Below are 26967 nucleotides of genomic sequence, written 5' to 3'. Positions count from 1 at the left end.
GTAAAACTCGCATCGGGGCTCATAGCTCCTTAGCTACGCCACCACCGGCCACTCTGCATATAATGTGAATGTGATGAATAGTGGCAAACACTATTCATCACATTCACATTATAATATAATATAAGCTCCAGGATAACAGTAGGTAGCGATATGTTTTAAGCATCTTCAAAAAAAAGGAAAACAAATTCTAAATACTTGATGCAGCAGTTTATTGGGGTCCATTTCCTCTTCCAGTGGAGACCAAGTTCTTGTGGATAACCTTCTTCCCCATCCATTGGAGCTCAGCATTCTGTAGGGACTAGTGTTGGGCGAACAGTGTTCGCCATTGTTCGGGTTCTGCAGAACATCACCCTGTTCGGGTGATGTTCGAGTTCGGCCGAACACCTGATGGTGTTCGGCCAAACTGTTCGGCCATATGACCGAACTAAGAGCGCATGGCCGAACGTTACCCGAACGTTCGGCTAGCGCTGTGATTGGCCGAACGGGTCACGTGGTTCGGGTAAATACCCGATCCACGTCATTTCTCCGCCATTTGTCTGTGGGTTTAGCTTTGGGTAGGCGGGCAGGGTAGTTCTCTCTCTAGCCAGGCTAGCCAGGGTCCCCCGGTCATTGTGTCGCTGCTGGGAATAGTAGTACACCGCTCACCCACACTATATAGCATTGTGTTTACTGCCACTCTGTGTCTCTCTGCTGGGAACAGTAGTACACCGCTCACCCTGTATAGCATTGTGCTTTGTGTCGCTGCTGGGAACAACAACAACAAATAACATTTGTAAAGCGCTTTTCTCCCGTGGGACTCAAAGCGCATAAGCATGGCTCAGACCATCGTGGTACAGAGGAAGAATTTTATAAATCTGGAAATGCCAGGCTAAACAGGTGGCTTTTCAGTCTGGATTTGAATAGCTCCAGGGATGGTGCTGTCTTTACTGGGTGTGGTAGGGAGTTCCAGAGAGTAGGGGCAGCATGGCAGAAGGCTCTATCTCCAGATTTTTTGAGGTGCACTCTGGGAGTGACCAAGTTTATAGAACTTGCTGATCTGAGGTTGTGAGAGGTGTGGTGCAGCTTCAGCAAGTCCTTCATGTATCCAGGGCCTAGACTGTGCAGGGATTTGAATGTCAGCAGTCCAATCTTGAAGAGTATTCTCCATTCTACTGGTAGCCAGTGCAGTGAGCGAAGGATCGGTGTAATATGACAGTGGCGAGGCTGGTTTGTTAGCAATCTGGCAGCAGAATTCTGCACTAATTGCAGAATTCTGCAACAGTAGTACACCGCTCACCCACACTATATAGCATTGTGTTTACTGCCACTCTGTGTGTCTGCTGGGAACAGTAGTACACCGCTCACCCTGTATAGCATTGTGCTCTGTGTCGCTGCTGGGAATAGTAGTACACCGCTCACCCACACTATATAGCATTGTGTTTACTGCCACTCTGTGTCTCTCTGCTGGGAACAGTAGTACACCGCTAACCCTGTATAGCATTGTGCTCTGTGTCGCTGCTGGGAATAGTAGTACACCGCTCACCCACACTATATAGCATTGTGTTTACTGCCACTCTGTGTCTCTGCTGGGAACAGTAGTACACCGCTCACCCACCACTGTATAGCATTGTGCTCTGTGTCGCTGCTGGGAACACTAGTACACCGCTCAGCCACACTATATAGCATTGTGTTTACTGCCACTCTGTGTCTCTGCTGGGAACAGTAGTACACCGCTCACCCACCACTGTATAGCATTGTGCTCTGTATCGCTGCCTGGAACTGTAGTACACCACTCACCCACCACTGTATACCATTGTGCTCTGTGTCGCTGCTGGGAACAGTAGTACACCGCTCAGCCACCACTGTATAGCATTGTGTTTACTGCCACTCTGTGTCTCTGCTGAGAACAGTAGTACACCGTTCACCCACCACTGTATAGCATTGTGCTCTGTGTCGCTGCTGGGAACAGTAGTACACCGCTCAGCCACCACTGTATAGCATTGTGTTTACTGCCACTCTGTGTCTCTGCTGGGAACAGTAGTACACCGCTCACCCACCACTGTATAGCATTGTGCTCTGTGTCGCTGCTGGGAACAGTAGTACACCACTCACCCACCACTGTATACCATTGTGCTCTGTGTCGCTGCTGGGAACAGTAGTACACCGCTCAGCCACACTATATAGCATTGTGTTTACTGCCACTCTGTGTCTCTGCTGGGAACAGTAGTACACCGCTCACCCACCACTGTATAGCATTGTGCTCTGTGTCGCTGCTGGGAACAGTAGTACACCGCTCACCCACCCACCACTGTATAGCATTGTGCTCTGCGTCGCTGCTGGGAACAGTAGTACACCGCTCAGCCACCACTGTATAGCATTGTGTTTACTGCCACTCTGTGTCTCTGCTGGGAACAGTAGTACACCGCTCACCCACCACTGTATAGCATTGTGCTCTGTGTCGCTGCTGGGAATAGTAGTACACCGCTCACCCACCACTGTATAGCATTATGCTCTGTGTTGCTGCTGGGAATAGTAGTACACCGCTCACCCGCCACTGTATAGCATTTCTGTACTGCCACTGTACTGCTGCCAGTCAGCGTGTACTTTAAGGATAAGTGAAATGAAGAAGAAATCCTGTGAAAGAGGGAGGGGCAAGGGAAGAGGTGTTTCCCCTGACGGTTCACGTACAGGCCACAGTGGAGCACCGAAGAAAACCCACTCAATACCGCCCATGTTGTCCAGGAAATCAACCCTCACAAATCCAAAAGAACAGGACCAGATAATTAATTGGATGACCTCTCATGCGTCCAGCAGTGGGTTAAGCAGCACCAGCACATCACGCATGAGGTCCGAGTCCTCAGCCAGTTACAAGGAGCCAGTGGGCACAAAGCTGACACAACCGGCAGCGACACCACGCACACAACTGCCAAATAACCAGTCCGAAGAATTTCCTCAGGGCACAATGGGGTATTCGCAGGAGCTATTCCCAGCCCAACAAACTTCCACCTTTCAAAGGTCAATGGAACAGCCAGAAATTTTGTGCCCGGATTCACAACCATTTAGTGTGGGAAATGCACCGCGCACTGAAATACAAGGCGAGTCCGAGGACTTTGAAACCCAAATCCCAGAGCAAGTTGGGCAGGAGGGGTTTCAATTGCAGGAGGTCGGCCGAGAAGATCTGGAAGACGACGTTGGAGTGAGCTGCGCAGAGGTTGTTCTGGGGAGCTCTACTCCACGGCGGCGGCCCACAATCACATATGACGATTTTGAGGAGATGGAAGAGGAGGAGGGTATGGACAATGTTGACAGAGACCCAGATTTTATATGTGAAGGAGAACATCGCCGTCGTAGCAGCAGCACAGATGAGTCTGTTGAAGAAGCCACTGCTGCACGAGTTTGCCTTGTGCCACAAGGTAGGTGGCGCGAAATTTCAGGCACCACAAGCGTGGAAGTTCAAGTGAGACGCAAAAGAGGCGCAAACAGAAATCGCCAGCAAGGCAGGTGCTCCAAAGTCTGGCCTTTCTTTGAAGACTGCAGTGAGGATGGTACCATGGTGATTTGCAAGGTGTGCAAGACTGCCTCCCTTGGGGTCACCAGACTCCTCACCAGACCCTCCTCAGCAGCAGCAGTAGCCCAGCCATTGCGTGGTTCACAACAACATTCACAAACATCAGACGACGCTGACACTGTCACTTTCCGGAATAGTGCTCTTGAGGTCTCCCAGTCTTCATCAAACACAATAACCAACAGCCCTTCAGTGTGCAGCCCTACGGTTCAGTTGTCTGTCTCGGAGATGTTTGAGCGCAAGAGGAAATTGCCAGCAAATGACCCCCGGGCCGTGGCACTAACAGCCAGCATAGCCAAGCTTCTGGCCTGCAAAATGCTGCCATATCGAGTGGTGGAGACAAACAGCTTCAAGGGCATGATATCAGTGGCCATCCCACGTTACACGGTTCCCAGCCGCTACCACTTTGCACGCTCTGCAGTGCCTGAGTTGCATGAGCACGTGGTCAGCAAAATAACCCGAAGCTTGAAGAATGCCGTTGCCTGCAAGGTTCACCTCACCACTGACACCTGGACGAGTGCGTTCGGCCAGGGTCGATACATCTCCCTTACCGCGCACTGGGTGAACCTTGTGGAGCCTGGCAGCGATTTCTCACCTGCTACGGCGCGGGTGTTGCCCACGCCGCAAACAGCTGCACCGCCGTCCCTCCCACTGGATAACAACAGCAGCACCTACCTCTCTGACTCCTTCTCCTCCAACGCATCTCAAAGCTGTACCTCATCCGGAAACACTAACCCAGCAGCAGTAGGATCGTGGAAGCAGTGCAGCACAGCTGTTGGCATGCGTCAGCAAGTGTTGCTGAAGCTGATCTGCCTTGGGGATAAGCAGCACACAGGGGAGGAAATTTGGAGGGGAATAAAGGAACAGACGAATTTGTGGCTGGCACCGCTGGACCTGAAACCGGGCATGGTTGTGTGTGATAATGGGAGTAATCTCATTCGCGCTTTACGGTTGGCTAAGCTGACACACATCCCTTGCCTGGCGCACGTGATGAACCTAGTAGTTCAGCGGTTCCTGAGGACATACCCAGGCGTGGCCGATCTTGTGTTGAAGGTGCAACGAGTGGCCAAACATTGCAGAAATTCCAGTACTGCTTCGGGGGCACTCGCCAAGATGCAGGAGCGCTTCAATCTCCCCCACCATCGCTTGCTGTGTGATGTCCCTACGCGCTGGAATTCTACGCTGCACATGCTAGCCCGCTTTTGCGAGCAGAAGAGTGCAGTGGTCCAGTACATGACGGCGCAGTACCGAGGCGCATCCGGACAGCTGCCAAGCTTTTGTGGATCCGATTGGGCCAACATGTTGGACCTCTGCCAAGTCCTCCAAAATTTTGAGCAATCCACATTGCTTGTGAGCAGTGACAACTCTTCAGTCAGCATTACCATACCACTTCTGTGTTTACTGAAGAGGTCAATGTTGAAAATCAAGGAAACAGGTGTCATGATGCAACTGGGGGAATCTGAAGGAGAAAACGATCAGCGTGATGGTACCAACATCAGGCCATCCGCCTCAGGAAACGCTGGCCCCAGCAGCTATGACGAAGAAGAGGAGGAGGAACAACTGGAGTTGGAGCAGGAATTTCATGCCACCACTGACGAGGACCAGAGCGGTGCACGTTGGACTTCCACAATTCAGCGCGAATGGTCAGCAGAAGCAGACCAGGAAGAAGGTGACGACTATGATGCATCACAACAACTATCACAACGCTCTCACAAGAGGATGATGAGGATTCTGGCAGGACTCTGGAACACATGGCTCGATTCATGCTAGACTGCATTGAACGCGACCCACGCATTGTGCGCATTCTGGACAACACCAATTACTGGGTTTATACCCTTCTGGATCCAAGGTACAAAAACAATGTTCCAAAACTGCTTGAAGAAAGAGTCAGACAGGTCAAAATGGAAGAATACCAGCAGGCCCTTGTGGAGACTTTAGAGAGGAGATTGACATCCTCCCCCTCCTCTAGCCAGTTGTACGCCGACAGACTGACTTCCGCAAACCCAGGACGACCAGGACGGCAGCAAACAACACAAGCCGCAGCTAGTGCCCAAAAGGGAATGGTATCGGCAGTGTGCTTGGAGTGGGAAAATTTTCTGACACCCATGCAGCAGCCCACAGAACAGCAAGCGTGCAAATCCACCTCCAACACTGATCGCCTGGAGAAGATGGTCAAGGACTACATGTCAGATGGCGTAGCTGTGTTGAACAATCCATCTGCACCCTTCAACTATTGGGTATCGAAGCTAGACACCTGGCACGAACTGGCAATGTACGCAATAGAGGTGCTGGCTTGCCCGGCAGCCAGCGTTATGTCGGAACGCTGTTTCAGTGCTGCCGGAGGCATCGTCACAGATCGGCGTATCCGCCTCTCCACAGAAAATGCAGACCGTCTGACTCAAATTAAAATGAATCAATCCTGGATTGGAAACGACTATGCAACACTCCTGGACCCCAACCAAGTAACATGAACAATGACCATCTGTGATGGGTTAGCGTTTCCGGTCCCTGTTTATTGAACCTCTTATCTGTATTACATTTATGACTGCATGGCGGTAAAAAGCATGCTATCCGCACGCTTCTTGTCCTCATGCAAGGCCTGGGTTGTTGTGTCTCAAAGCGTGGCCTTCTCCTCCTGCGCCTCCTCCTGTTCCATCACGTGTGCTGCTGCTGGGTTAGCGTTGCCGGTCCCTGTTTATGGAACCTCTTATCTTTATTACATTTATGACTGCATGACGGCAAAATGCATGCTATCCGCACGCTTTTTGTCCTCATGCAAGGCCTTGCATGAGGACAAAAAGCGTGCGGATAGCATGCATTTTGCCGTCATGCAGTCATAAATGTAATAAAGATAAGAGGTTCCATAAACAGGGACCGGCAACGCTAACCCAGCAGCAGCACACGTGATGGAACAGGAGGAGGCGCAGGAGGAGAAGGCCACGCTTTGAGACACAACAACCCAGGCCTTGCATGAGGACAAGAAGCGTGCGGATAGCATGCTTTTTACCGCCATGCAGTCATAAATGTAATACAGATAAGAGGTTCAATAAACAGGGACCGGAAACGCTAACCCATCACAGATGGTCATTGTTCATGTTACTTGGTTGGGGTCCAGGAGTGTTGCATAGTCGTTTCCAATCCAGGATTGATTCATTTTAATTTGAGTTGTGTCTGAAAGCATGGCCTTCTCCTCCTGCGCCTCCTCCTGTTCCATCACGTGTGCTGCTGCTGGGTTAGCGTTGCCGGTCCCTGTTTATGGAACCTCTTATCTTTATTACATTTATGACTGCATGGCGGCAAAATGCATGCTATCCACACGCTTCTTGTCCTCATGCAAGGCCTGGGTTGTTGTGTCTGAAAGCGTGGCCTTCTCCTCCTGCGCCTCCTCCTGTTCCATCACGTGTGCTGCTGCTGGGTTAGCGTTGCCAGTCCCTGTTTATGGAACCTCTTATCTTTATTACATTTATGACTGCATGGCGGCAAAATGCATGCTACATGTGCAAAGAAAAGACATTTCCCGCATTTAAAAGACAGTTTTCCCTTTGAAATTTTAAAATCGATTTTCTCAAAAACTATAAGCTCTTTTTGCTAAAAAATTTTTTCCTCTTGTACCCACTCCCAAGGTGCACATACCCTGTAAATTTGGGGTATGTAGCATGTAAGGAGGCTTTATAAAGCACGAAAGTTCGGGTCCCCATTGACTTCCATTATGTTCGGAGTTCAGCGCGAACACCCGAACATCGCGGCCATGTTTGGCGAACGTTCGCGAACCCGAACATCCAGGTGTTCGCCCAACACTAGTAGGGACATGTACTCATGTATGGCAGTTCACATAGCAGGAGATGGAGTGCATCCACTGTTCCCACTACAACCACATCTCCTAGAGCAGGCTTTCTCAACCAGGGTTCCTTGAGGACTCTGCAGGGGTTCCTTGGCATTTCCCTCCATTGTGGGGGAAGTGTACTAGAGCACATTATAATAGCGGGTACTGTAAAAAGAAGCACTAAACTGGGGGTCAGAATAATAATGCGCACATTAATAAAAAAACACTAGAATAAGGAGACAGTATAATGAGTGGCAGTGTAATAGGGGGTTGTGAAATAAACAGCCATGTCTACTTCTAAAGACCATGCCTCCTGCAAAATAAATGCAGGGCTTCCTCTAGATCAGTCGTCCTCAAACTAAGGCCCGCGGGCCGAATGCGCCCCCCTGAGGCTTTTTTACCGGCCCTCCACACACAAAATGTATTACTTATAGATGCGGTCAGCTACATCTTTAAATATTGGTGGTCCACATGTAGAATAGCAGTGCTGGCACCACCCATCCACATGGAAGCCAGAAAGCAGTAATTCGCTGGTTTCCAATCAAATTCCACATCAGGTAACACTGCTGTCTAATTGGATTGCAGATTGTCACCTGGGTGTGCTTCACTGTCTGGCCCGCAAAGACAACATATTATGTATATTCTGGCCCCCCAGCAGTCTGAAGTATGTTGACCCGGCCCTCGACCCAAAACGTTTGGGGACCCCTGCTGTAGATCAAAACATTGTTTGCAGGGGTTCCTTGAGATCCAAAAGTTATTTTCAGTGTTCCTCCTGGGTAAAAAGGTTGATAAAGGCTGTCCTAGAGACTGACAGCAAGGAGGTAACTTTAATGATTTTTAAATCATGTCACTTACCTGGCTGCCTTCCTGTGCTTTGGGATTTATTAACCAATTAGTCCCAAACTTGGGACATGCATGTAATCAGAGGAGTCAGCATGACTCAGAATAACTGATCCGCACACACTGGGTTAGGCATTTAGGAAGTATTTGAGACAGATGGTTGGCAAAAGAAAAAAACTAATTTTTGCTTCTTTCATAAGTAATATAGATGGCAGCCTCCATTTGCCTATGTTTTCTTTAGCCAAATCTGACCTGATCAGATAATGAAGATAGGAAATGTCTGTTCATTTGACTATAGCTGCATAGATGTTCTCTCCAATCCTGTCACCAGATCGTTTGCCTATGCAGGGCCGGTGCTGCCATACAAGCAAAGGGTTGCAAAAAAAAGGGGGGCAATTGCCCCAGGGCCCCTGACGTCTGCAGGGACCACCGCACTGCCGGACCCCACCAAGTTGTCTTCCCCACTGCTCCCTAGGGCCCCCTCACACATGGCAGTATTAATCACTCACCTGTCCCAGCATGCAGTGGCTGCACCATCTGTGGACTCTTAGCCACCCTGTCTGCCTCTTCTCTACCCAGCATGTGTTTACACATAACACGCACTGGATAGAGAAGAGTCAGACAGCATGGCTGAAGAGTGCACAGACGGTGCAGCCACTGCATGCTAGGGAGCAGTGGCATAATGACCATGGGGGAGGGAGTTAGGGGGCCCCCGCTCAAGTTTGCCCCAGGGCCCTTTAAACCGTCCATGTTCCTATGTAGACCACCAGCAAATATTTTAATATGGGAACTACTGCCTAGCTATTAGCTAACAGATGGGTTGGGTTTACTTCATGTGATGTGAGACTGTAAAAAGTTAAAATACTGACAAATATTAAAACTTGGTTGGTTGACAAAAACTCGTGGAGGGAAAATACCGCATCGGTATTTTAGACTTCTGGGTGGGCATTCATAAAAATCTTGCCAGCTGCGATAGCAGAGCGGAGATCTCCCGCTGAAGGCTGGCGGTAAGCTGTCGGAAGGCATGCGGAAACACTTAAGCCGGCAGAGTCCCTCTGTGCGCTGCTCTCTCTGGGAGGTCTGTCCCATTCACTTCCATGTAATCCGAACACTTCTCGCTACATCCGAGGAAGCGGTATTTCCCGCCCGCATACCGCTTCCTCTAATCTTTATGAACGGACATTTTGTTACTTTTTCTAGATAAATCTAGAAAAACACAGCACAAGGCGGAAATTTCACGCTCTGCTGGGGAATTGTAACTTTTCTTACGGAAACAGCTTTTAAGAATGCACACTGTGCTAAATGGTCGGGAAAGTCAGCTGTTTTGAGCGGAAAATTTGCGGAACAGTTTTATGAATAGAGGCCTTTGTATTGGTCTTTCACGTGAAATTCCATTAATATTGATTCAGGTTTGTGGCAGTAATGTGACAAAATGTGGAAAACTTCAAGGGGGCCGAATACTTTTGCAAGCCACTGTATACTAATGTGCCACAAACAGGAAGTTAATATCACCAACCATTCCCATTTTATTAAGGTGTATCCATGTAAATGGCCCACCCTGTATACTGTATTTTTTTTTTTTTTTTGCTAACATAAAAGAAAATAATTTACTTAAAAAAATAAAAAAAATGTATGTGTACGTGAAAGATGTGGGTGATTTGGATAGTGTACTGGTTAAGGGCTCTGCCTCTGGCTGCACCTGTGTAACTGTATATAGGTATAAATGTTCTGTGTCTTGTCTTGATAGAAGGGTTGGCAGGAGTATGGCTTCAGATCTGGTGATGTGGTGGCACTGCATCTTTTGTCCAAATATTTTATTGGTAACAGGTGTCCCTGTCTCTCATTACAGAAAGTTAAAGGGAACCTAAACTGAGAGGGATATGGCTGTTTCCTTTTAAACAATACCAGTTGCCTGGCAGTCCTGCTGATCTCTTTGGCTGCCGTGGTGGCTGAATCACAAACCTGAAACAAGCATGCAGCTAATCTAGTCTTAAAGAAAACCTGAACTGAAAATTAAAAGTCAAAATAAGCATACACAAGTCATACTTACCTTCTATGTAGTCTACTCCTCAGTGTCTTTCTCCTCTACTGCGTCCTGTTTGTCCACTGTGATCAAGGGAATTTTCCGTCCTTCATTTTGAAAATGGCCGTGACCCCATAACAGCTTTCTGGTCAGCACACAGTTAAACTGTAACATTGTCCACTTGAGCCATAGGGAAACATGGACATTACCTGGTGCATCAGTTTTCCTCTCAGCTATAACTGACAGCAACTGATATTTTACTGACAGCAACTGATATATTTCAGATCTGACAAAATATTGTCAGAACTGGAAGGAATTATTGTCAGAAGAAAATGGTGAGCTTCTGAGAGGAACTGATGGCAAGGTAACTATGTGATGTTCGTTTGAAGTTACCTCGTGTTTATTTTAAATATTTTTACTCAGTACAGGTTCTCTTTAAGCCTCATCTACAGGCATAGATGAGGCTCCGATGTTACTACCGCCGATTCCCTGCTCGTTCCCCGCGAGGGGACAATGGCAGGGAATCGAGCGGAAGATGCGCGGCGACGAGCGGGTATCGAAATCCGGCGCGGCGAGCGGGTACGCGGAAGAGGCGATCCGGCGGCTAATCGAGCCATCGGATCGGAGCCTCATCTACGTGTGTAGTTGAGGCTTAACTTCAGGCAGAGCACCTGATCTGCATGCTTGTTGAGGGACTGTGACTGAAAGTATTAGACACACAGGATCAGCAGGAGAGTCAGGCAACTGGTATTTTTTAAAAGGAAAAATCCATATCCCTCTCAATTTAGGTTCCCTTTAAGGTACGTGTAACGCTAAAAAAATATTCTATGAATTTAGGGGGCATGCCCTCATCCACAATGGCTGCATCAGCACAAACCACGTGATCCATAGCTCAGTGACCTGAGTTGAACCGAGCTGCGTGTTGCTATGTCACCAGCAGACGCAGCGCCTGATTGCTGGCGCACTCATTGATTGGCTGGAAAGGCTACTGAAGAGGAACAGGCTCCGCGGACGTGCTGCCACGAGTGGTGGTTCCCAAGTACCAGCGTAATGCAAGCGTCTACTATGTTGGCGCTTTGAAGTGACACGCGGCTGTTGCCTTGGCGACGCGTAACATGAGACGCACGGGTTTGTGGGAGGTCAATGCCGTCAAGTCTGCAATTGCGCAGTACAAATGAAGAACTTTCGAGTGGGGTAAAAAAAATTCGAGTTCGGCGGAAGTGACGACAGGAAGTGGGTTCATTGCCCACAGAAGAGATGGATAATGCTGTGGAACGTTGTGGCTGGTGTGCGGTGAAACGGAGGATGAAGGAGGGTGCTGAGGCTGGCAGAGATGCTCGAACATAAGAACAAGCTCCAAGGATTCCGGTGATATGTTTATTTCCTTTTTTGTTCCATAATTTGTTTTGCCCACTTTTGAAGAAGAATGACAACTTGAGCCTACAGTCAGTACTAGTCAGTCTGAAAGGTGAAATTTTAACAGCATTAAATATGTAAAGCACTTGCACATAACTGTTTTATTTTCAGTATGTTTAATGAGCTGTGGAGTTTCACTTTAAACAGAGCAATAGAAATACAAGGCATTGCCATGTACTCCAGAAATGTTATAAATAGCCATCAGTACAAAACTCAAAAAATGTAGAAAAAAAACAAATGGATAAATAGAATACAAGGAGCAGAACATCTGCAGATTAAGGCATATACTTATGCTATAATAGAATTATGTAAAATGTGTGGATATACATGTTGAGATACCAAATAAAAGTGATGTATTAAAAAACGTTCCATACAATTTATGTTCCATACAATCTAAGAAAAAAAGAAAAAATCTTGGCAGGTGAATAGATGTTTGATGTAACTACTTTTATTCCACACTATGTTGTACTGCACATCTTTAGTAGAATTGCTCATTTTGGCGTTGCATTGCTATTCAGTCACAGTAGATTTAGAAAGATAGGATAAGCATTCCACTGTTTTTATAAAATGTGCAAGCAAGATAAAGTCCAATGGTTCCAGATTACCATAGTCTCTTTATTTTAAACCTGAACTGTAGGGAAAATAATGTAATTAATACAGTTGCTTATTTTTTAACAATATTAGTTGTATTAATTATTTAGTCACTGTTTTGCACATTTTAAAATATTTTCTCACCCCGTGTTACATGTCAGAGGTGGCGTGGCTACATATTTTGTCCTGTCAGGTGATCTCTGCTGTGGGGGTGAAGAATTCTACATGATAACAGTCTAGGCTAAGCATCACTGGGATGGTGGGGCTACATACCAATATACAGCTATATTTAGATATAGGAAGTGTTTCTGATGCTGAAACCAGGATAATTTATCATAAAAGTGGATGTCCTGAATAATTTGCTACATTCAGCTGTAAGTCACTTAAGTGCATCTTTAGAGTGGACCCGAACTCTTGCAAAGGACAGAAGGAAAACATAGAGGATGACACCCTGTTTGCATTCAGATAGTTTAGCCTGTCTAATTACCCCTCATCTGTGACTTATCACCAGTGTAATTTGATTTCTCAGCTGTGTCAGCTGGCTGCCACGGCAGAGCAGCTAATTGGTAAACACAGAATGTTAATGTCTGCTTCCATGAAAGCAGGAAGTAGACACATTGTAGATTTATTGCAGGATTTGTATGAACTGTAACAAAGAAATGTTTTTCTTTAAAGGCTATTATGCTCTTGCTTATTTTTTAGAGCAGAGAGGAAGTTCTGAGTTCAGGTCTGCTTTAAAGAAAACCTGAACTGAAAACTAAAAGTCAAAATAAACATACACAAGTCATACTTGCCTCCCGTGTAGTCTACACCTTAATCTCTTTCTCCTCTCCTGCGTCCCATTTGTCCACTGTGATCAATGGAATTCTCTTTCCTCCATTTTGAAAATTGCTATTACCCCATAACCGCTTCCTGGTCAGCACACTGTTAAACTGTTACATCGCCCACTTGAGCCATAGGGAAACATGGACATTACCGAGCACAGCAGTTGTCCACTCATCTATAACTGAAAGTAAATGATAAATAACTTACAGCAACTGATATATTTCAGTTCTGACAATATGTTGTCAGAACTGGAAGGGGTTGCTGTCAGAATAAAATGGTGAGCTTCTGAGAGGGACTGATGGCAAGGTAACTATGTCATGTTCATTTGAAGTTACCTCATGTGTTTATTTTAAATTTACTCAGTACAGGTTCCCTTTAAGGTATATCATCCAAGCAGTATTGCTGGATCTGCAAAATATCAGAAGCACTACTGGTGCACTCACAGGACAAAATATGCACTGTCTGAGTTGCAGGAGCTGTGCACATCGTGTCCTGCAAGGGTATATTTTGCAGATACAGCGATACTGCTAGGATGCCATACCCTCGCACATTTATTAAAACAAATATATCCTATCTCTTACTTGTGGTAAAAATGGACCAGTTGAATTCCATTTTGGGGGGTTCTGACTGGTCTAGTTTCAAGCTGCATGAATTGCATATGAAATTTGCATAAACCTGCATCAACTTGGAATTGTTTGCACCTCGTTGATCATCCCTACGGGTGTGCAGTGTCACAAAACAATTTTTTTCGTTTACAGCAAAGCGGTTTTTCATTTTGATGCAATTTTTGTGTGATGATCCGTTTTCATGGTGCAATTGCACTTGCATTTTCCCAACTGTTTGTTAGTACAAAAAAGAAAATGATGGAAGGGTAATCACAAGAAAATTGCACAGCACCGCTTTTGATGTGTTTTCTTGCACTACACTCATTGATTTTACCAGAAGCACAAAAATGCAGCAGGCTGGACACTTTTGCCTTTGAGCCTAAGGGCTTATTCACAATGGGACGTTGCGTTGTAAAGCGATGTTAAAGTTGCAACGCAGCATTACAACGCAATGCAAAAAAAAAGTGGTAACGCACATTAATGCTACATTAGTGTCGCATACAGGCAATGAAAAGTATGCTTTCCGGGGCGTGGCTAGCGGCCGCTCGTAATGGACGTCTTCTAGCGGAGCTCCGCCAGCCCTGCCTGCATCAGCACATTTCTAGCAGCGCAATTGCCCCAAAAAGCCCCGCTCGGCAACACAGAAGCCCACCCAATCCTCAGCAGCTTGAATGGGGGGCAAAAGAGGCAAACGAGAGGAAGAGCAGACCGAATCCTCCCAGTCGCGCGCTCGGAGATCCAAGATGGCGCCCAGCTCCAGTCAGCAGAGAGTGCAGGAGCACATAGAGAGCGACTCGGACGCTGAAAGCAGATCTACCAGCCTCAGCGGACCCCCACCCACCGGTCGTCAGACTGAGGTAGGAATAGACACTCTGGACTCTCTCCCAGCCCGTGACCAGACGCTGCTCAATATGTTTAAAGTGATCCTCCAGAGAGAGCTGGAAGAGGCCTCTAGCAAACTGGCCACTCGCCTCTCTAAGGAGATAAAAGAACTGGGGATGAGGACAAATGAACTCGAACGGCGCATGGACTCAGTGGATGTAACATTAGAAGAGCATGTCAAAGACCAAGAAGCGACTCAGGCAGACCTCCAAGCAGTACACCTGCGTATGGAGGATTTTGAAAATAGAGCCCGCAGAGGCAACCTTCGGGTCAGAGGCCTGCCAGAACACATAACTGACTTAACTTCCACGGTGACTGCTCTTTTTCAGGAGCTGGTGCCCAGCATACCGATCGATAGGCTCGAGTTCGACAGGATACACAGAGCCCTTGGCCCGGTAAAGTCTAATGGTCTCCCTAGGGACATCATCATTAAGTTCACTTACTACAGGTCCAAGGAAACCATTCTAAAGGCAGCAAGAGCTAAAGATGACCTCGAGTTTCAAGGCCACCATTACCAAATTTTTGCAGATCTGGCACCCGCCACGATTCTGAGACGTAGAGAGATGAAACCTTACACAAAGATCCTGCTGGCTCACGCCATTAAGTATAGCTGGGGTTTCCCTTTTAAACTCCTGTTTTCCTACAATAACCGGGCACATGTCATGTCGAGTCCTGAGGAGGCCCAAAGGAAGCTGGAAAGGCTCAAGCTAACGCTCCCAGCATCTTCCCCACCTCACAGCCATAGCTCTCCCCGTTCTCAACCGATGTGGGAAAAGGTGTCATCGCAGCGGTCCTCTAAGAAACGTAACACGGGATCCTCACAATCAGTGGCGCAACCTGACCCCGAAGCCCCGAGGGCTGGAGCCTTATCTGATCCGGGGTGATTTTACTTGACCAGAGTGGTAGGCCTTGTACTCTGACTTTGTAACCCGAGTAGGCTGGACCATGCCTACAGTGTTCTTCCATGTTTTTATAAGCATTTGAAAGCATATCAGCAGATCCTAACTGTCAACAGGTTATATATGTCTCCCTCTCCCCTACTCCTTTAGTTATATGTATAAATGGCTCTGCTTCATCGGTCACTACGTGATACGGATAACCGTTTTGAGACTTCTAAGTAGTCCAAAGTTCTTTATTGTCTATAAGCTGTTTTTCTTACTTGCTGCCCAGGTCGCTCCGTATTTGGAGTCTAGGCGGGTGATACTGTTTTCCATTTTTTTTATTTTTTTTTATTTCTTTCTTCGCCTCCCCCATAAAAATGGTTAAAGTTTATTTTGTGAGGGTGGGCTGGTTTGGCACAAAAATATAAGGGTTGCGGGTTTGATTAGCGCTGTTTCATGTTGTGTTTTGTTCTGAACTATGTAGCCATGCAGGCAGGGCGGGGTTCTCCCTCCCACGCGAGCGATTCATTTTTTCGCTTGCTTCCTGGCACCGAGCCTGGAGGGCCCAATCCAGGCTCAGGCACCTCTAAACTCGGACATCGCCTTCTTGTCCTGTTCTCAGGACAGCTGGCGTGCTAATCTTGGGTCTTTTCCCGCTTTTCTCTTTCCTTTTTACTGTCCTCTCTATCCCTTTCTTCCCCCCCCATCTTTATTTCTGGTCCCCCCTGGTCGCGTCCAAAGCTCTAACTTTAGATCCCACATCTACATATATACCAACGCTTAGGTGGCTTACTCGGGCTTTCTCCCCTGCCTTTAGATATGGCTAGTTCACAATTGAAATTAACATCACATAACGTGCAGGGCTTCAACTCCCCACAGAAACGGAGTAAAGCCTTCCACTACTATAAGTCTCTGCACACAGATATAGTGTGCCTACAAGAGACCAGATTTTCACGAACAAGTCAGCCCTCTTATCTTAGTAAGCATTTCCCAATGGCTTTTCATGCATGTGCGAGGGAGAAAGTCCGAGGGGTGACAATAGCTTTTAGAAGGGGCCTGCCCTTCAAATGTGATCATGTTATTGCTGACCCTACAGGGAGATACCTACTGCTGCGGGGAACACTCTTCGACTCTAAAATAACTTTGGTCTCCTATTATGCACCTAACCAATTTCAAGACCGTTTCCTCTCCCACCTCCTCCAGGTCGTAGATCAGCACGGAGAAGGTATGATCATTCTATGTGGCGACACAAATATGGTACTAGATGTAGAGATGGACAAGGCGCATAAGCTTGGTTCTGCAGTTGCTCCCCAGCCTGTTTCTACAGCTCAGTCATTAGCGGTCTCCCGATTGTTTCGGAATAAGGGACTGTTGGATGTCTGGCGTGAACTGAACCCACGGGCACACGATTACACCTTCTATTCAAACCCACACGGGAGCTTCTGCAGAATTGACCACATTTTTATGCATGCCCCTTACTTGCATAATGCCGTCGTGGCTAAAATACTCTCAGTTCCCTGGTCAGACCACGACCCAGTGCAAACTCAATTGTCCTCTTTGATACCCAGGGGTAGGGATTTTACTTGGAGGCTAAATGACTCTCTGCTCTCAAGGCAAGACTGCCGAGAGAAGATTCTTTTTCTTTCTTAACTGAATACCTGGAAACCAATGAAGGCTCAGTCGACTCTGTTGCATCTCTCTGGGGAGCCCTGAAGGCAACAGTAAGGGGACGAATAATAGGTTTTGCTTCCTACTTAAAAAAACAAAAAACTCAAACTATAGACGATTTGAAAAAGCAGTATGAGGAGGCAGATATAGTTTGGAAATCCTCTCCATCAGTAGCCTCCAGACTGGCTAGGGATAGACTGCGCTTGCAATTAGACTCACTACTGAGTGAAGAGGTAGAAAAACAGCTCAGGTGGCGTAAGAATGTTTATTATCGCTGGGCTAACAAGCCACACACTCTTTTAGCCCGTAAACTAAAAAATAGAAAATATAGCCCCCCCACCCTACGGGTAAAGGGCCCCCGTTCCCCTCCCACTGCTAACCCGTGCAAGATTGTCCAGTATTTCCAGGACTTTCTTCAAGAGCTATACGGAAGGGAGGGTCGGATTAATAACGCCAGGTTGGAAGCCTACCTGAACTCACTTCAGCTTCCCCCCCCCCCCCCCCCTTAACACAGCCGATGTGGACGATCTTAACGCAGACATAACCTCGGAAGAGGTCTTAATGGCTATCAAGTCACTCAAAAATGCAAAAACTCCGGGGCCCGATGGTTATTCCCCATTTTTCTACAAAACATTTGCGCAAATACTAGCTCCTATCTTATCCAGAGTATACAATGAATATAATAAAAACAAACTCCCGAACCAAGAATCTCTCCAAGCCAATATCGCCATGCTCCCCAAATCAGATATAGAACCATTAGAAGTCAGTAGTTTTCGCCCCATCTCACTCCTTAATGTGGATATAAAACTCTTGAGTAAAATATTGGCTACACGAATCAATAGATTTCTTCCCTTACTAATTCACAAAGATCAGGTGGGCTTTGTCCCAGGGCGCCAGGCCTCAGATGCAGTGTACAGGGCCATCCAGGTGTTTGATAGCCTCCACTATAGGAAGATCCCCGGAGTCTGCCTGAGCCTAGACATATACAAGGCGTTTGACACATTGTCGTGGGATTACCTTTACTCCATCTTGCAGCACTGGGGATTCGGGCCATCTTTCATAGCCTGGATCCAGGCCCTTTACTCCTCACCGTCAGCCAAAGTTCATTACGCGGGATATCTTTCCCCTAGTTTTGCAATTGAGAGAGGGACCCGCCAAGGGTGCCCTCTCTCCCCAATCTTATTTATCATAGCAATGGAGCCGTTAGCCCAAACAATCAGAAAATCGACAGAGGTTCTTGGTTTCCAAATAGCAGGCACACAACATAAATTGAATCTTTTCGCTGATGACCTATTACTATTCCTGTCCAACCCCAAGTCCTCAATCCCCGCCTTAATGGAGATCATGAAAGAGTTTGCACTGGTCTCTGGCCTGAAGATTAACCCCAAAAAGTCGCAGCTAATGAATATCACGCTTGAACAAACCGATTGGCAGGATCTGATTGCATCAGTCCCCTTTCAAATAGCAGTAAAACAAATCTCCTACCTAGGCATCAATCTTACAGCCAATTATGACTCCCTCTTCCAGGCCAATTACCACGCACTGTCTGGGCTCATTACACAATATACCTCAAGCTGGTCAGCCATGCAACTATCCTGGCTGGGGCGGGTACACTCTATCAAAATGGTCCTGCTGCCTAAAATACTTTATCATTTCCGACTGCTGCCTGTCCGTATCCCCCCGCACTACCTGAGGCTGTTCCAGAGCAAAATAAATAAATTTTATCTGGGGTAACTCCAGACCTAGAGTCGCTAGAGCCTCCATATATATACCCAAACCTGCTGGAGGTCTGGGATTTCCCAACCTAGGGGCATACTACCAGGCAGCCCAGATCGCGCCGATGGTTGGCCTATATAGAGGGTCAGACATGCCACAATGGGTACTATTTGATATTGCTCCCGCAGCTCCTTTATCAGTGCAATGCCCTATTTGGCTTCCACCTAAGCTACGGCCACCCCTTTTAAGCAACATAATGAAGCACTGCCTAAGGGTCTGGGACTCTCTCAAATATTCCCGAAGATTGCTATCCCCGCACCTGCCACTTTTGCCGATCGCTGACAATCCTCTCTTTCCCCCAGCATATAAAGACCCAGCAGCTTTCAGGTGGTGGGTCTCAAATAATTTATTAATCGTACACCATTTAATCAGCGACTCAAAGGTGGTCAGTTGGGACCTTTTGAGGGATAAGTACCAAATCCCAGGCTTAGAGTATTTTAGATACTTGCAGCTGCGACATTGGGTTAACTCTTTGCTGAGGCCCAACTCAAACCCCAGTTTGTCCCTGTCGTTATTTGAAAACGCATGCCTGTTGGACATTAGGAGCAATGGGCTTATAAGCAAGTTGTACTCATCCTTAACCACCCCTATCTCCTCCTTCTCACACGAGTATGTGAAAAGATGGGAGGTCGACTTGAAAGGTACCCGGACTACAGAAGAGTGGTCCCAAGCCTGGCACAGCCTTTTCCATCTTTCCATCAACCTAGGCCTTGTAGAAGCCTCCCTGAAAGTGATGATGAGATGGTACCTGGTTCCTTCCAGGCTCATGCATTTTGGAGGGGATGACAAATGCTTCCGGGGGTGTCAATCCAGAGGGGACCTACTGCACACCTTCTGGTCATGTTCCATGCTATCTCGCTTCTGGTCCAAACTCTACCGACTGATACAGGCCGTCTTTCACACGCAACTGCGCAAAGACCCTTGGTCTGCTTTACTACACTTCAAATCCGGCTCCCTCACTAACGATCAGGAATCCCTCCTTCAATTTATTTTTGTAGCCGCCAAACAAACAATAGCGAGAGCCTGGAAGAAACAACTAGTACCGTTTGAGGAAGTCAAGCATAGGGTCTCGGGATATATGGTACAGGAGCAGATGGCAGGAATCCTTTTGGATAGGCGCCCTAAGGTCGACAAAATTTGGGAGCCCTGGAAGGTATTTCTAGCAATCACGGGCAATAGTTAGCCAGCTGAAGCCACTCAATTATTCATGGTGAGATCCAGAACTAGGAGTCATAGACCATGGCAGTGACCAGACCTCCCTTCCCTTTCCTTTTTCCTCTTTCTGTCCTCTCTGTTCATCCCCTCCTCCTTTCCACCCTCTCTCCTTGTTGAAGGTATTTATGCCTACCCATCCCATCTGGATGGGGCCAGAGGCTTTCGGGCAGAGTCCTCAGTTTGGGGCCTGGTGTTCGCACTGGAGCACTGGACTCCTACACCTTCATAGAACCCGGGGCCTCACAGCCCCCTTTTTTTGAAGGACTCCTCATCATGACTCTATAGCGGTCTTGCTTAACATGTGCAAATGTCAACTAAATGTCAGCCATGATGTTTTGTCTCATTGAGCATTTTGCCCTGTATTGTACACTGTAATATTCCTTTGAAAACTTCAATAAAACTGTTTGAAATAGAAAAGTATGCTTTCCTGGTAACGTGTGTTTAGAGGTAGCGCACTGCAGCAGTACGTAACCATAATGCTACACGTTACAATGCAAAGCTAACGTCACACTGTGAACGCCCCATAGGCTTATAATTGCAGTGCGGTAAGCTGCGTTATAAGACTTTATAACGCAGCACTGCAATGTCCCACTGTGAATGCAGCCTAAATAGTCTAAGGCTACCTTCCCACCAGGACGTTGCGTTTTAGGGGACGTTATGGTCACATAACGTGCCCCTAACGCAACACCTGGTGGTGTTGGATGTGGATGTCAGAGCGAGCCGCGTTGTGCAGCTCACTCTGGCGTCCGTGATGCATACTTTGTGACGCATGCGGCATCACGTGGTACCGCCAGCCAATCGCAGCACAAAGCGGGCGCTCCAGGAAGTAAACACTGCACGTCACAAAGTGCAGTGAATATTAATTAGCCATGTGCCTGGCCGCACTCTCCTCCTCCCCAACATTACTGAGCATGTGCAAGCAGTCCGTACTGCATGCAGTACTTTCTCTTGACGTCTAGCATTACAATGCAACGCAACGTGGGCACTGTGAACAGCCCATTGATTTTTTTTTATTTATTTATTTATTTTTTATTACTGTGCGGTGGGCTGCGCTACAGGCTGCTCTAACGTGCGCCTGTAATGTCCCGCTGTGAAAGCAGCCTTAAAGAGTAACTGTCAGGCTGCAAAAGCTAATTTAAACCTCTATTCTCCTGTGTTAAACAGTTTAGAAGGAAGCCAAAAAGGCAATACTGAAGTTAAAAATCTCTCTTACTTTTGATGTGTGCTGAACAGCAAGGCTGTTATTCCCAAGCTCTTAAGTAAGACGACAGGCCGCATAACATACTGCAAAGCATTCTGGGGCTGCTTCTACCCACCTTGGGTCATCCCCTTAATTTCCCAATCACGCCCTAAGGCTGCTAGTGAGAAGTTACTGGCTCAAGTTACAGCAGCTTGTAACGCAGCCCAGCTCACTAGAGTTTACTGCATGAGTCCGCTATTGTTCCTAGCCACATGGCTAATTAGTATTCACTGCACAGTAGTGTTGTCCATTAGGATCTTTTTTGTGAGTCGAATCATCAGGAAGCAGGGAGGACATGACGACACAATTGGCTTCATAGGAGACAGACAAACATGGAACCTGCCATGAGCTGTCAGGAGCATCATTCTCTGCAAATACTATATAAAAATTCAGTGAAATCCAAATAGTGAAATGCATATGTAATGTAAGTACAGCCAATATTTAGCTACTGATATGTGTTTTTTTTCTCTGAGACGTTATACCTAACAGCTCCTCTTTAAGCAAACTTGTTACTTTGATTTACAAAATGTTGCCAGTGTCCTAGCATTTTGTGAACTGAAAATAATCTGCAAAGCACATACAGACCTGTATGTGCTTTGCATTTTATACCCCTGATTGTATGTATAACCTTGTGCTATGTTGTATAACCGTTTGCTACAATGTTGCAATGTATGTATCCCTATTTATTGTTCAGCGCTGCATATAATACAATAAATAATAATAATACTGTATACAGGTATACAGCATTGCACTAAGGCACCAAGAATGCCATGAATATATTACCATGACAAACTCCACCCCTCAATAAATAATACAACAGAGGCAAACAAAGGACACAAGGTCAAAAAAAACATAATAAATGAGTAATTTAAACCATTCAGATTTAAGAATACTCGTTTTAAATATGTATAAAAAGTCATTCCCTGAGAGGTAAAATTTTGCGTATATATAGAAATGATTCTGACAAATTATAAAATTATCTTAAGTTAAAACGGATGTTCAAAATACACTGAGATTAACAAATTCCAAGATACAAAAGAGTGAGGGAGCCCTGCCCTTGCAAGCGTACAATCTAAAGGAATGCAGAGAAACAAGAGGTGAGGAAGTATGCAGTATACATACAGGCAGTGGGTGTTTAGGTTATCTAGTAAGGAGTAAAACTTGACGAGAGGTCGAAGGGGGAATGGCCTAAGTTAGAGCATATGCTTGTCAGAAAAAATGAGTTTTGAGGGAGCTTTAAGGTAGCCATACACTGGTCGATTTGCCATTAGATCGACCAGCTGACAGATCCCTATCTGATCGAATCTGATCAGAGAGGGATGGTATGGCTGCCTTTACTGCAAACAGATTGTGAATCGATTTCTGCCTGAAACCGATCACAATCTGTGGAGCCGCCGCTGCCGCCTGTCCCCCCCCCCCCCCCCCCCCTGCATACATTACCTGAAGCTGGCTCCGGGTCCTCGTCTCCGCGCTGCACCCCGCACCGCATCCCAGCGTACACTGTGTCACTCCGTGACCAGGAAGTTCAAATAGTGCGTCCTCTATTTTGAACTTCCTGGTCACTGGAGTGACACAGGAAGTTAATGTACGCTGGGATAGAAGCAAGAGCAGTGCAGCACGGAGAAGATGCGGAGAAGATGCCCGGGAGCCAGCGTCAGGTAATGTATAACTGTATCGGATCGGCCGCCGCTAGCGACGCGCTCCCTACCCGCGGGCGATCGACGGAAGTAACCCGCACGGCGCGATCGACGGACCGATCCGATTTCGGGAGGAAATCGGATCGGTGGGTGCGTTTAGCGCGAACGATTGGCAGCAGATTAGATCCCAGTGATCGAATCTGCTGTCGATTCGGCGGCAAATCGGGCCAGTGTATGGCCAGCTTAAAAGATTTCAAAGGTTGGAGAATGACAGATGTACTGTGGAAGGGCATCCCAGAGGAGGGGGGAGGCACATGAGAGGTCTTGTATACATGAATGCGAGGAGGTGATTTTAGAGGAGGACAAAAGAAGCTTGTGTGCAGATCTGAGATTGGGGTTCAGTTTTTATCTGGAAACAAGTGAGGAAATATATGGGGAGAGAGATTGGGGAGAGCTATGTTGGTTAGGGTTAAGAGTTTAAAATGGATCCTCTCTGTAATTGGCAGCCATGAAGAGCTTGGCAGAGAGGAGTAGCAGAGAAAGGACGAGAAGAGAGATGAATTAGTCGAGCAGCCGAGTTCAGTACAGATTGGAATGGTGCCAGTCGGTTAGTTGTCAGTGCCAGTCTGTTAGTTGATAGTTGGTTAGCTCATGAGAAGTCTTGTAGATGTGAGTGGGAAGAGGTGCTTCTAGTGGAGGATAGCAGAAGGTGATGTGCATAGCAGAGATTGCAATGAGGATAGTACTTGGGGACCAGTGAGAAGAAGTATTCGGGGGAGAAAAGAATGTGGAGAGCTTTGTAGGTTACAGTTAAGTTTGAGATGAAGCTCATGGAGAGCTCTGGAAAGGGAAGCAGCAGGTGGAGTACGATAGAGAGGTGGATGAGTCAAGCTACTGAGGTAAGTATAGACTGGAGGCTGCTAGTATATATATTTTTCGGACTATAAGACGCACCTAGGTTTAGAGGACAAAACCGGGGGGGAGGGGAATAAGGGAAGGGGCATCTTGAGGATTATACCCTCTTTGTACCTCATGCCCTCTTGCACCACTTGTGTCTCCCGCTGTCCCTCTTGTGTCCTCTTCTATGCCCATTGTGCCCCCGTGTCCTCCCCTGCATGGGCACAGTGCAGGGAGTCCCCGACATTGCAGTGGGTTGGAGGTTTGTTTTGGCAGGCGTTCACTGGTCAGGAACTCCCTGCTTTTGGACTATAAGCCACTTTTGGGGGAGAAAAAGTGAGTCTTATTGTCCAAAAAAATACAGTATTTTGGATGATATTCCAGTTGATGATGGAGGTGAAGAAAGGTTTGTTGGCTATGTCACTTCTGAATGTCATAACTAAAGATGGTCAATATTATGTATATAATTCTAGCTTACATGTAACTAGAATGCAAATTTTGTGAACTAATCAGGTACACTTCCTTCATATTTTAATTGGTATACTTCCAAGCTGCTTACAGTCGTGCATGAATTTTCCATGCAAGCTAGAATAGTTTTCTTCTCACTGTCCATTGTCAAAGGAATTTAGGGTTAATCCTACAAGAACTTAAAGATTTCAAATGCCAGATGTTGTGTGTATTTTTAACACGGTATAACATGAGTGACTTACCCCAAGCTCAACCAATACCAGAATTGAAGAATCTATTGTCTGCATTACCGTATTTCGCGCCGTATAAGACGCTCCGGAATATAAGACGCACCTATGTTTAGTGGGCAAAAACCAGGTAAAAAAAAAAAAACTAAACTTGGTGCGTCCATATTTCCGGAGCGCCTTGTACATGTTATCCCTCAAATGGTAGCCTCCTGTGTCCCCCATGTATCCTCCATGTCTGCCCCATGTGTCCTGTGTCCCCATATCTGCCCCATGTGTCCTCCTGTCACCCCCACCATGTCTCCTCCTGTCTCTTATGTGCCTCATAAGGTCCTCCTGTCAACCCCATTTGTATTCCTGTCTCCCCCACCATGTCGTCTCCTGTCTCTTATGTGCCCCCCAAGGTCCTCCTGTCACCCCCATGCATATTCCCGTCACCCCACCAGGTCTCCTCCTGTCTCTTCCATCTCCCCCATGGTCCTCCTGTCACCCCCATCATGTCTCCTCCTGTCCCTTCTGTCTCCCCCACGGTCCTCCTGTCACCTCCATGTATCCTTCTGTCTCCCCCATGGTCCTTTTGTAACCCCCCCCCCCCCACCATGTCGCCTGCCGTGTCTTAAGTCCCCGCTATGGTTCTTCTGCCTCCCGCATGTGTTTGCGCCACCCCCCCCGCGCGTGTTTCCGCTACCTCCCCCTGTGTTGTCTGTCCCCCCGGGTGTTTCTGCCCCCTCCCCTTGTGTGGTCTGCCCCCCCCCGGGCGTTTAGCGGCAGCTGCTTACCTCTTCCATCATGCCCGCGTGGACTGCCGACCTCACAATGACGCGTCACTAGAAGCCGGCACTAGAGGAAGCCGCACACAGAAGCCGGAGGTCTGCAGTCCACGCGGGCATGATGGATGAGGTAAGCAGCTGCCGCTAAACACCTGGGGGGGCCAGACCACACAAGGGGAGGGGATGGAAACACGCGGGGGCCAGACAACACAGGGGGAGGTAGCGGAAACATGCGGGGGGGGGGGGGGGGGGGGGCGCACACATGCGGGGGGGGGGGCGCGGACACATGCGGGAGGCAGAAGGACCATAGCGGGACTTAAGACACGGCAGGTGACATGGTGGGGGGTTACAAAAGAGACAGAAGGAGGATACAGGAGGAGGCACACAGGCAGGGAATCCCCGACATGGCGGCGGTTCGTATCGGCGGGTGTTCGGAAGTCAGGGATTCCCTGCCTTTGCCGTATAAGACGCAGGGACTTTTTCTTCCCATTTTTTTTTGGGAGAAAAAGTGCGTCTTATACGGCGGAAAATACGGTATTTATTATAATCACGATGACCTCTCCTTTGGGTGTAGTCTTTTGGTGCTGTCATCTGACCTCTGTAGACCAATCATCTCAGTACATCGTATGCTACTGTCCGCATTCCTTTCTATGGTTCCACCTTTCTGCAGTAGTCTCTTGTCCTATTAAAATACTGGTTTTATTCTTTGCACACGTTCCCCTGTTTTGCACTCGGGCCTTGTTTGCACACGATTCTTTCAACGGGCATCTTCAGTTTCTGTATGATATCATTTTGGTATTTCTTGTAGAGATATAATTCTCTGACCAGTAACCAGTTCTAATAAATGTTACACAGTATCTGTTTTGGCTTTATACTAAATTAATGTATAATTTTTGAAAGCTACAGAATTATATAGGTAAAAACTTCCACACCATCTCTAGTCACTGTTAGATTTATACTTCCCTGTGTTTACATGCAACAAGTGGTTGCCATTCTTTTCCACCATTAAACGCTGTGATATCCATATATTAACATGCTCTTTTAACTTTACAGATGGCTTATGCAAACCGCATGTTTTCTAACACTAAAATACTATAACATCTGAATTATGAATGTGAAGACTGTGTGTACATCATCATGGCAAATCCACAGTATGTATAGATCGATTTCTTCTTAACCTGATTTTTAATACGAAGTCCGAATTTAAAATGAAGCCTTGATTTGATTAAAACCCTTGTTCAGCTGCCACTTTTCTAGTTTCAATCATCTTTTTATTGATTAAAAATGAACAATCACATCTTTGCAATATTTTTTTTACTTGTGGGGCTGTTGGCAAAAACTATAATCACATTGTTAGAAGAAAAAAAAAATTAAAACTGAGGCCTTCAGTTTGTTAGTGCATGTAAGTTTGCATGAAGTAAGAATGCATGGAGCTTTGTGCATTCACATCTCTACCTTCTGCAATAATTCTATGTCTGACTCTGTCCTGTACCTCCTTGCTGCCAGCAGAGTGGAGGCTGTTTCCTCAACAAGAGCAAATCACCTGACCCCACCCACAGCCTCCCTCTGCTGAGAAAGTGTAATTCTTATGTGGCCAGTGCTGCAGCTCAGCAGTCACATCATCTTGCTGACCATTTCCTCC

At 47.0% G+C, this 26967-nt stretch overlaps 1 protein-coding gene across 3 annotated transcripts in view; it reads left to right on the top strand.

Moving 5' to 3' along the window:
• Window positions 1-26967, top strand: part of TMEM266 (transmembrane protein 266) — a 108624-nt gene that overhangs the window by 40798 nt on the left and 40859 nt on the right. The window contains exons 1-2 of one of the 3 annotated variants that reach the window (XM_068275846.1): window positions 11217-11598; window positions 26379-26476. In XM_068275846.1, the coding sequence (XP_068131947.1) occupies window positions 26463-26476 (14 nt within the window). In that variant the 5' untranslated portion in view covers window positions 11217-11598; window positions 26379-26462. The other 2 variants (XM_068275847.1, XM_068275849.1) reach the window with 2 other exon arrangements.

The sequence above is a fragment of the Hyperolius riggenbachi genome, chromosome 3, assembly GCF_040937935.1.
Source record: "Hyperolius riggenbachi isolate aHypRig1 chromosome 3, aHypRig1.pri, whole genome shotgun sequence".
NCBI lineage: Eukaryota > Metazoa > Chordata > Amphibia > Anura > Hyperoliidae > Hyperolius > Hyperolius riggenbachi.
This window is presented reverse-complemented; position numbering and strand designations above follow the sequence as displayed.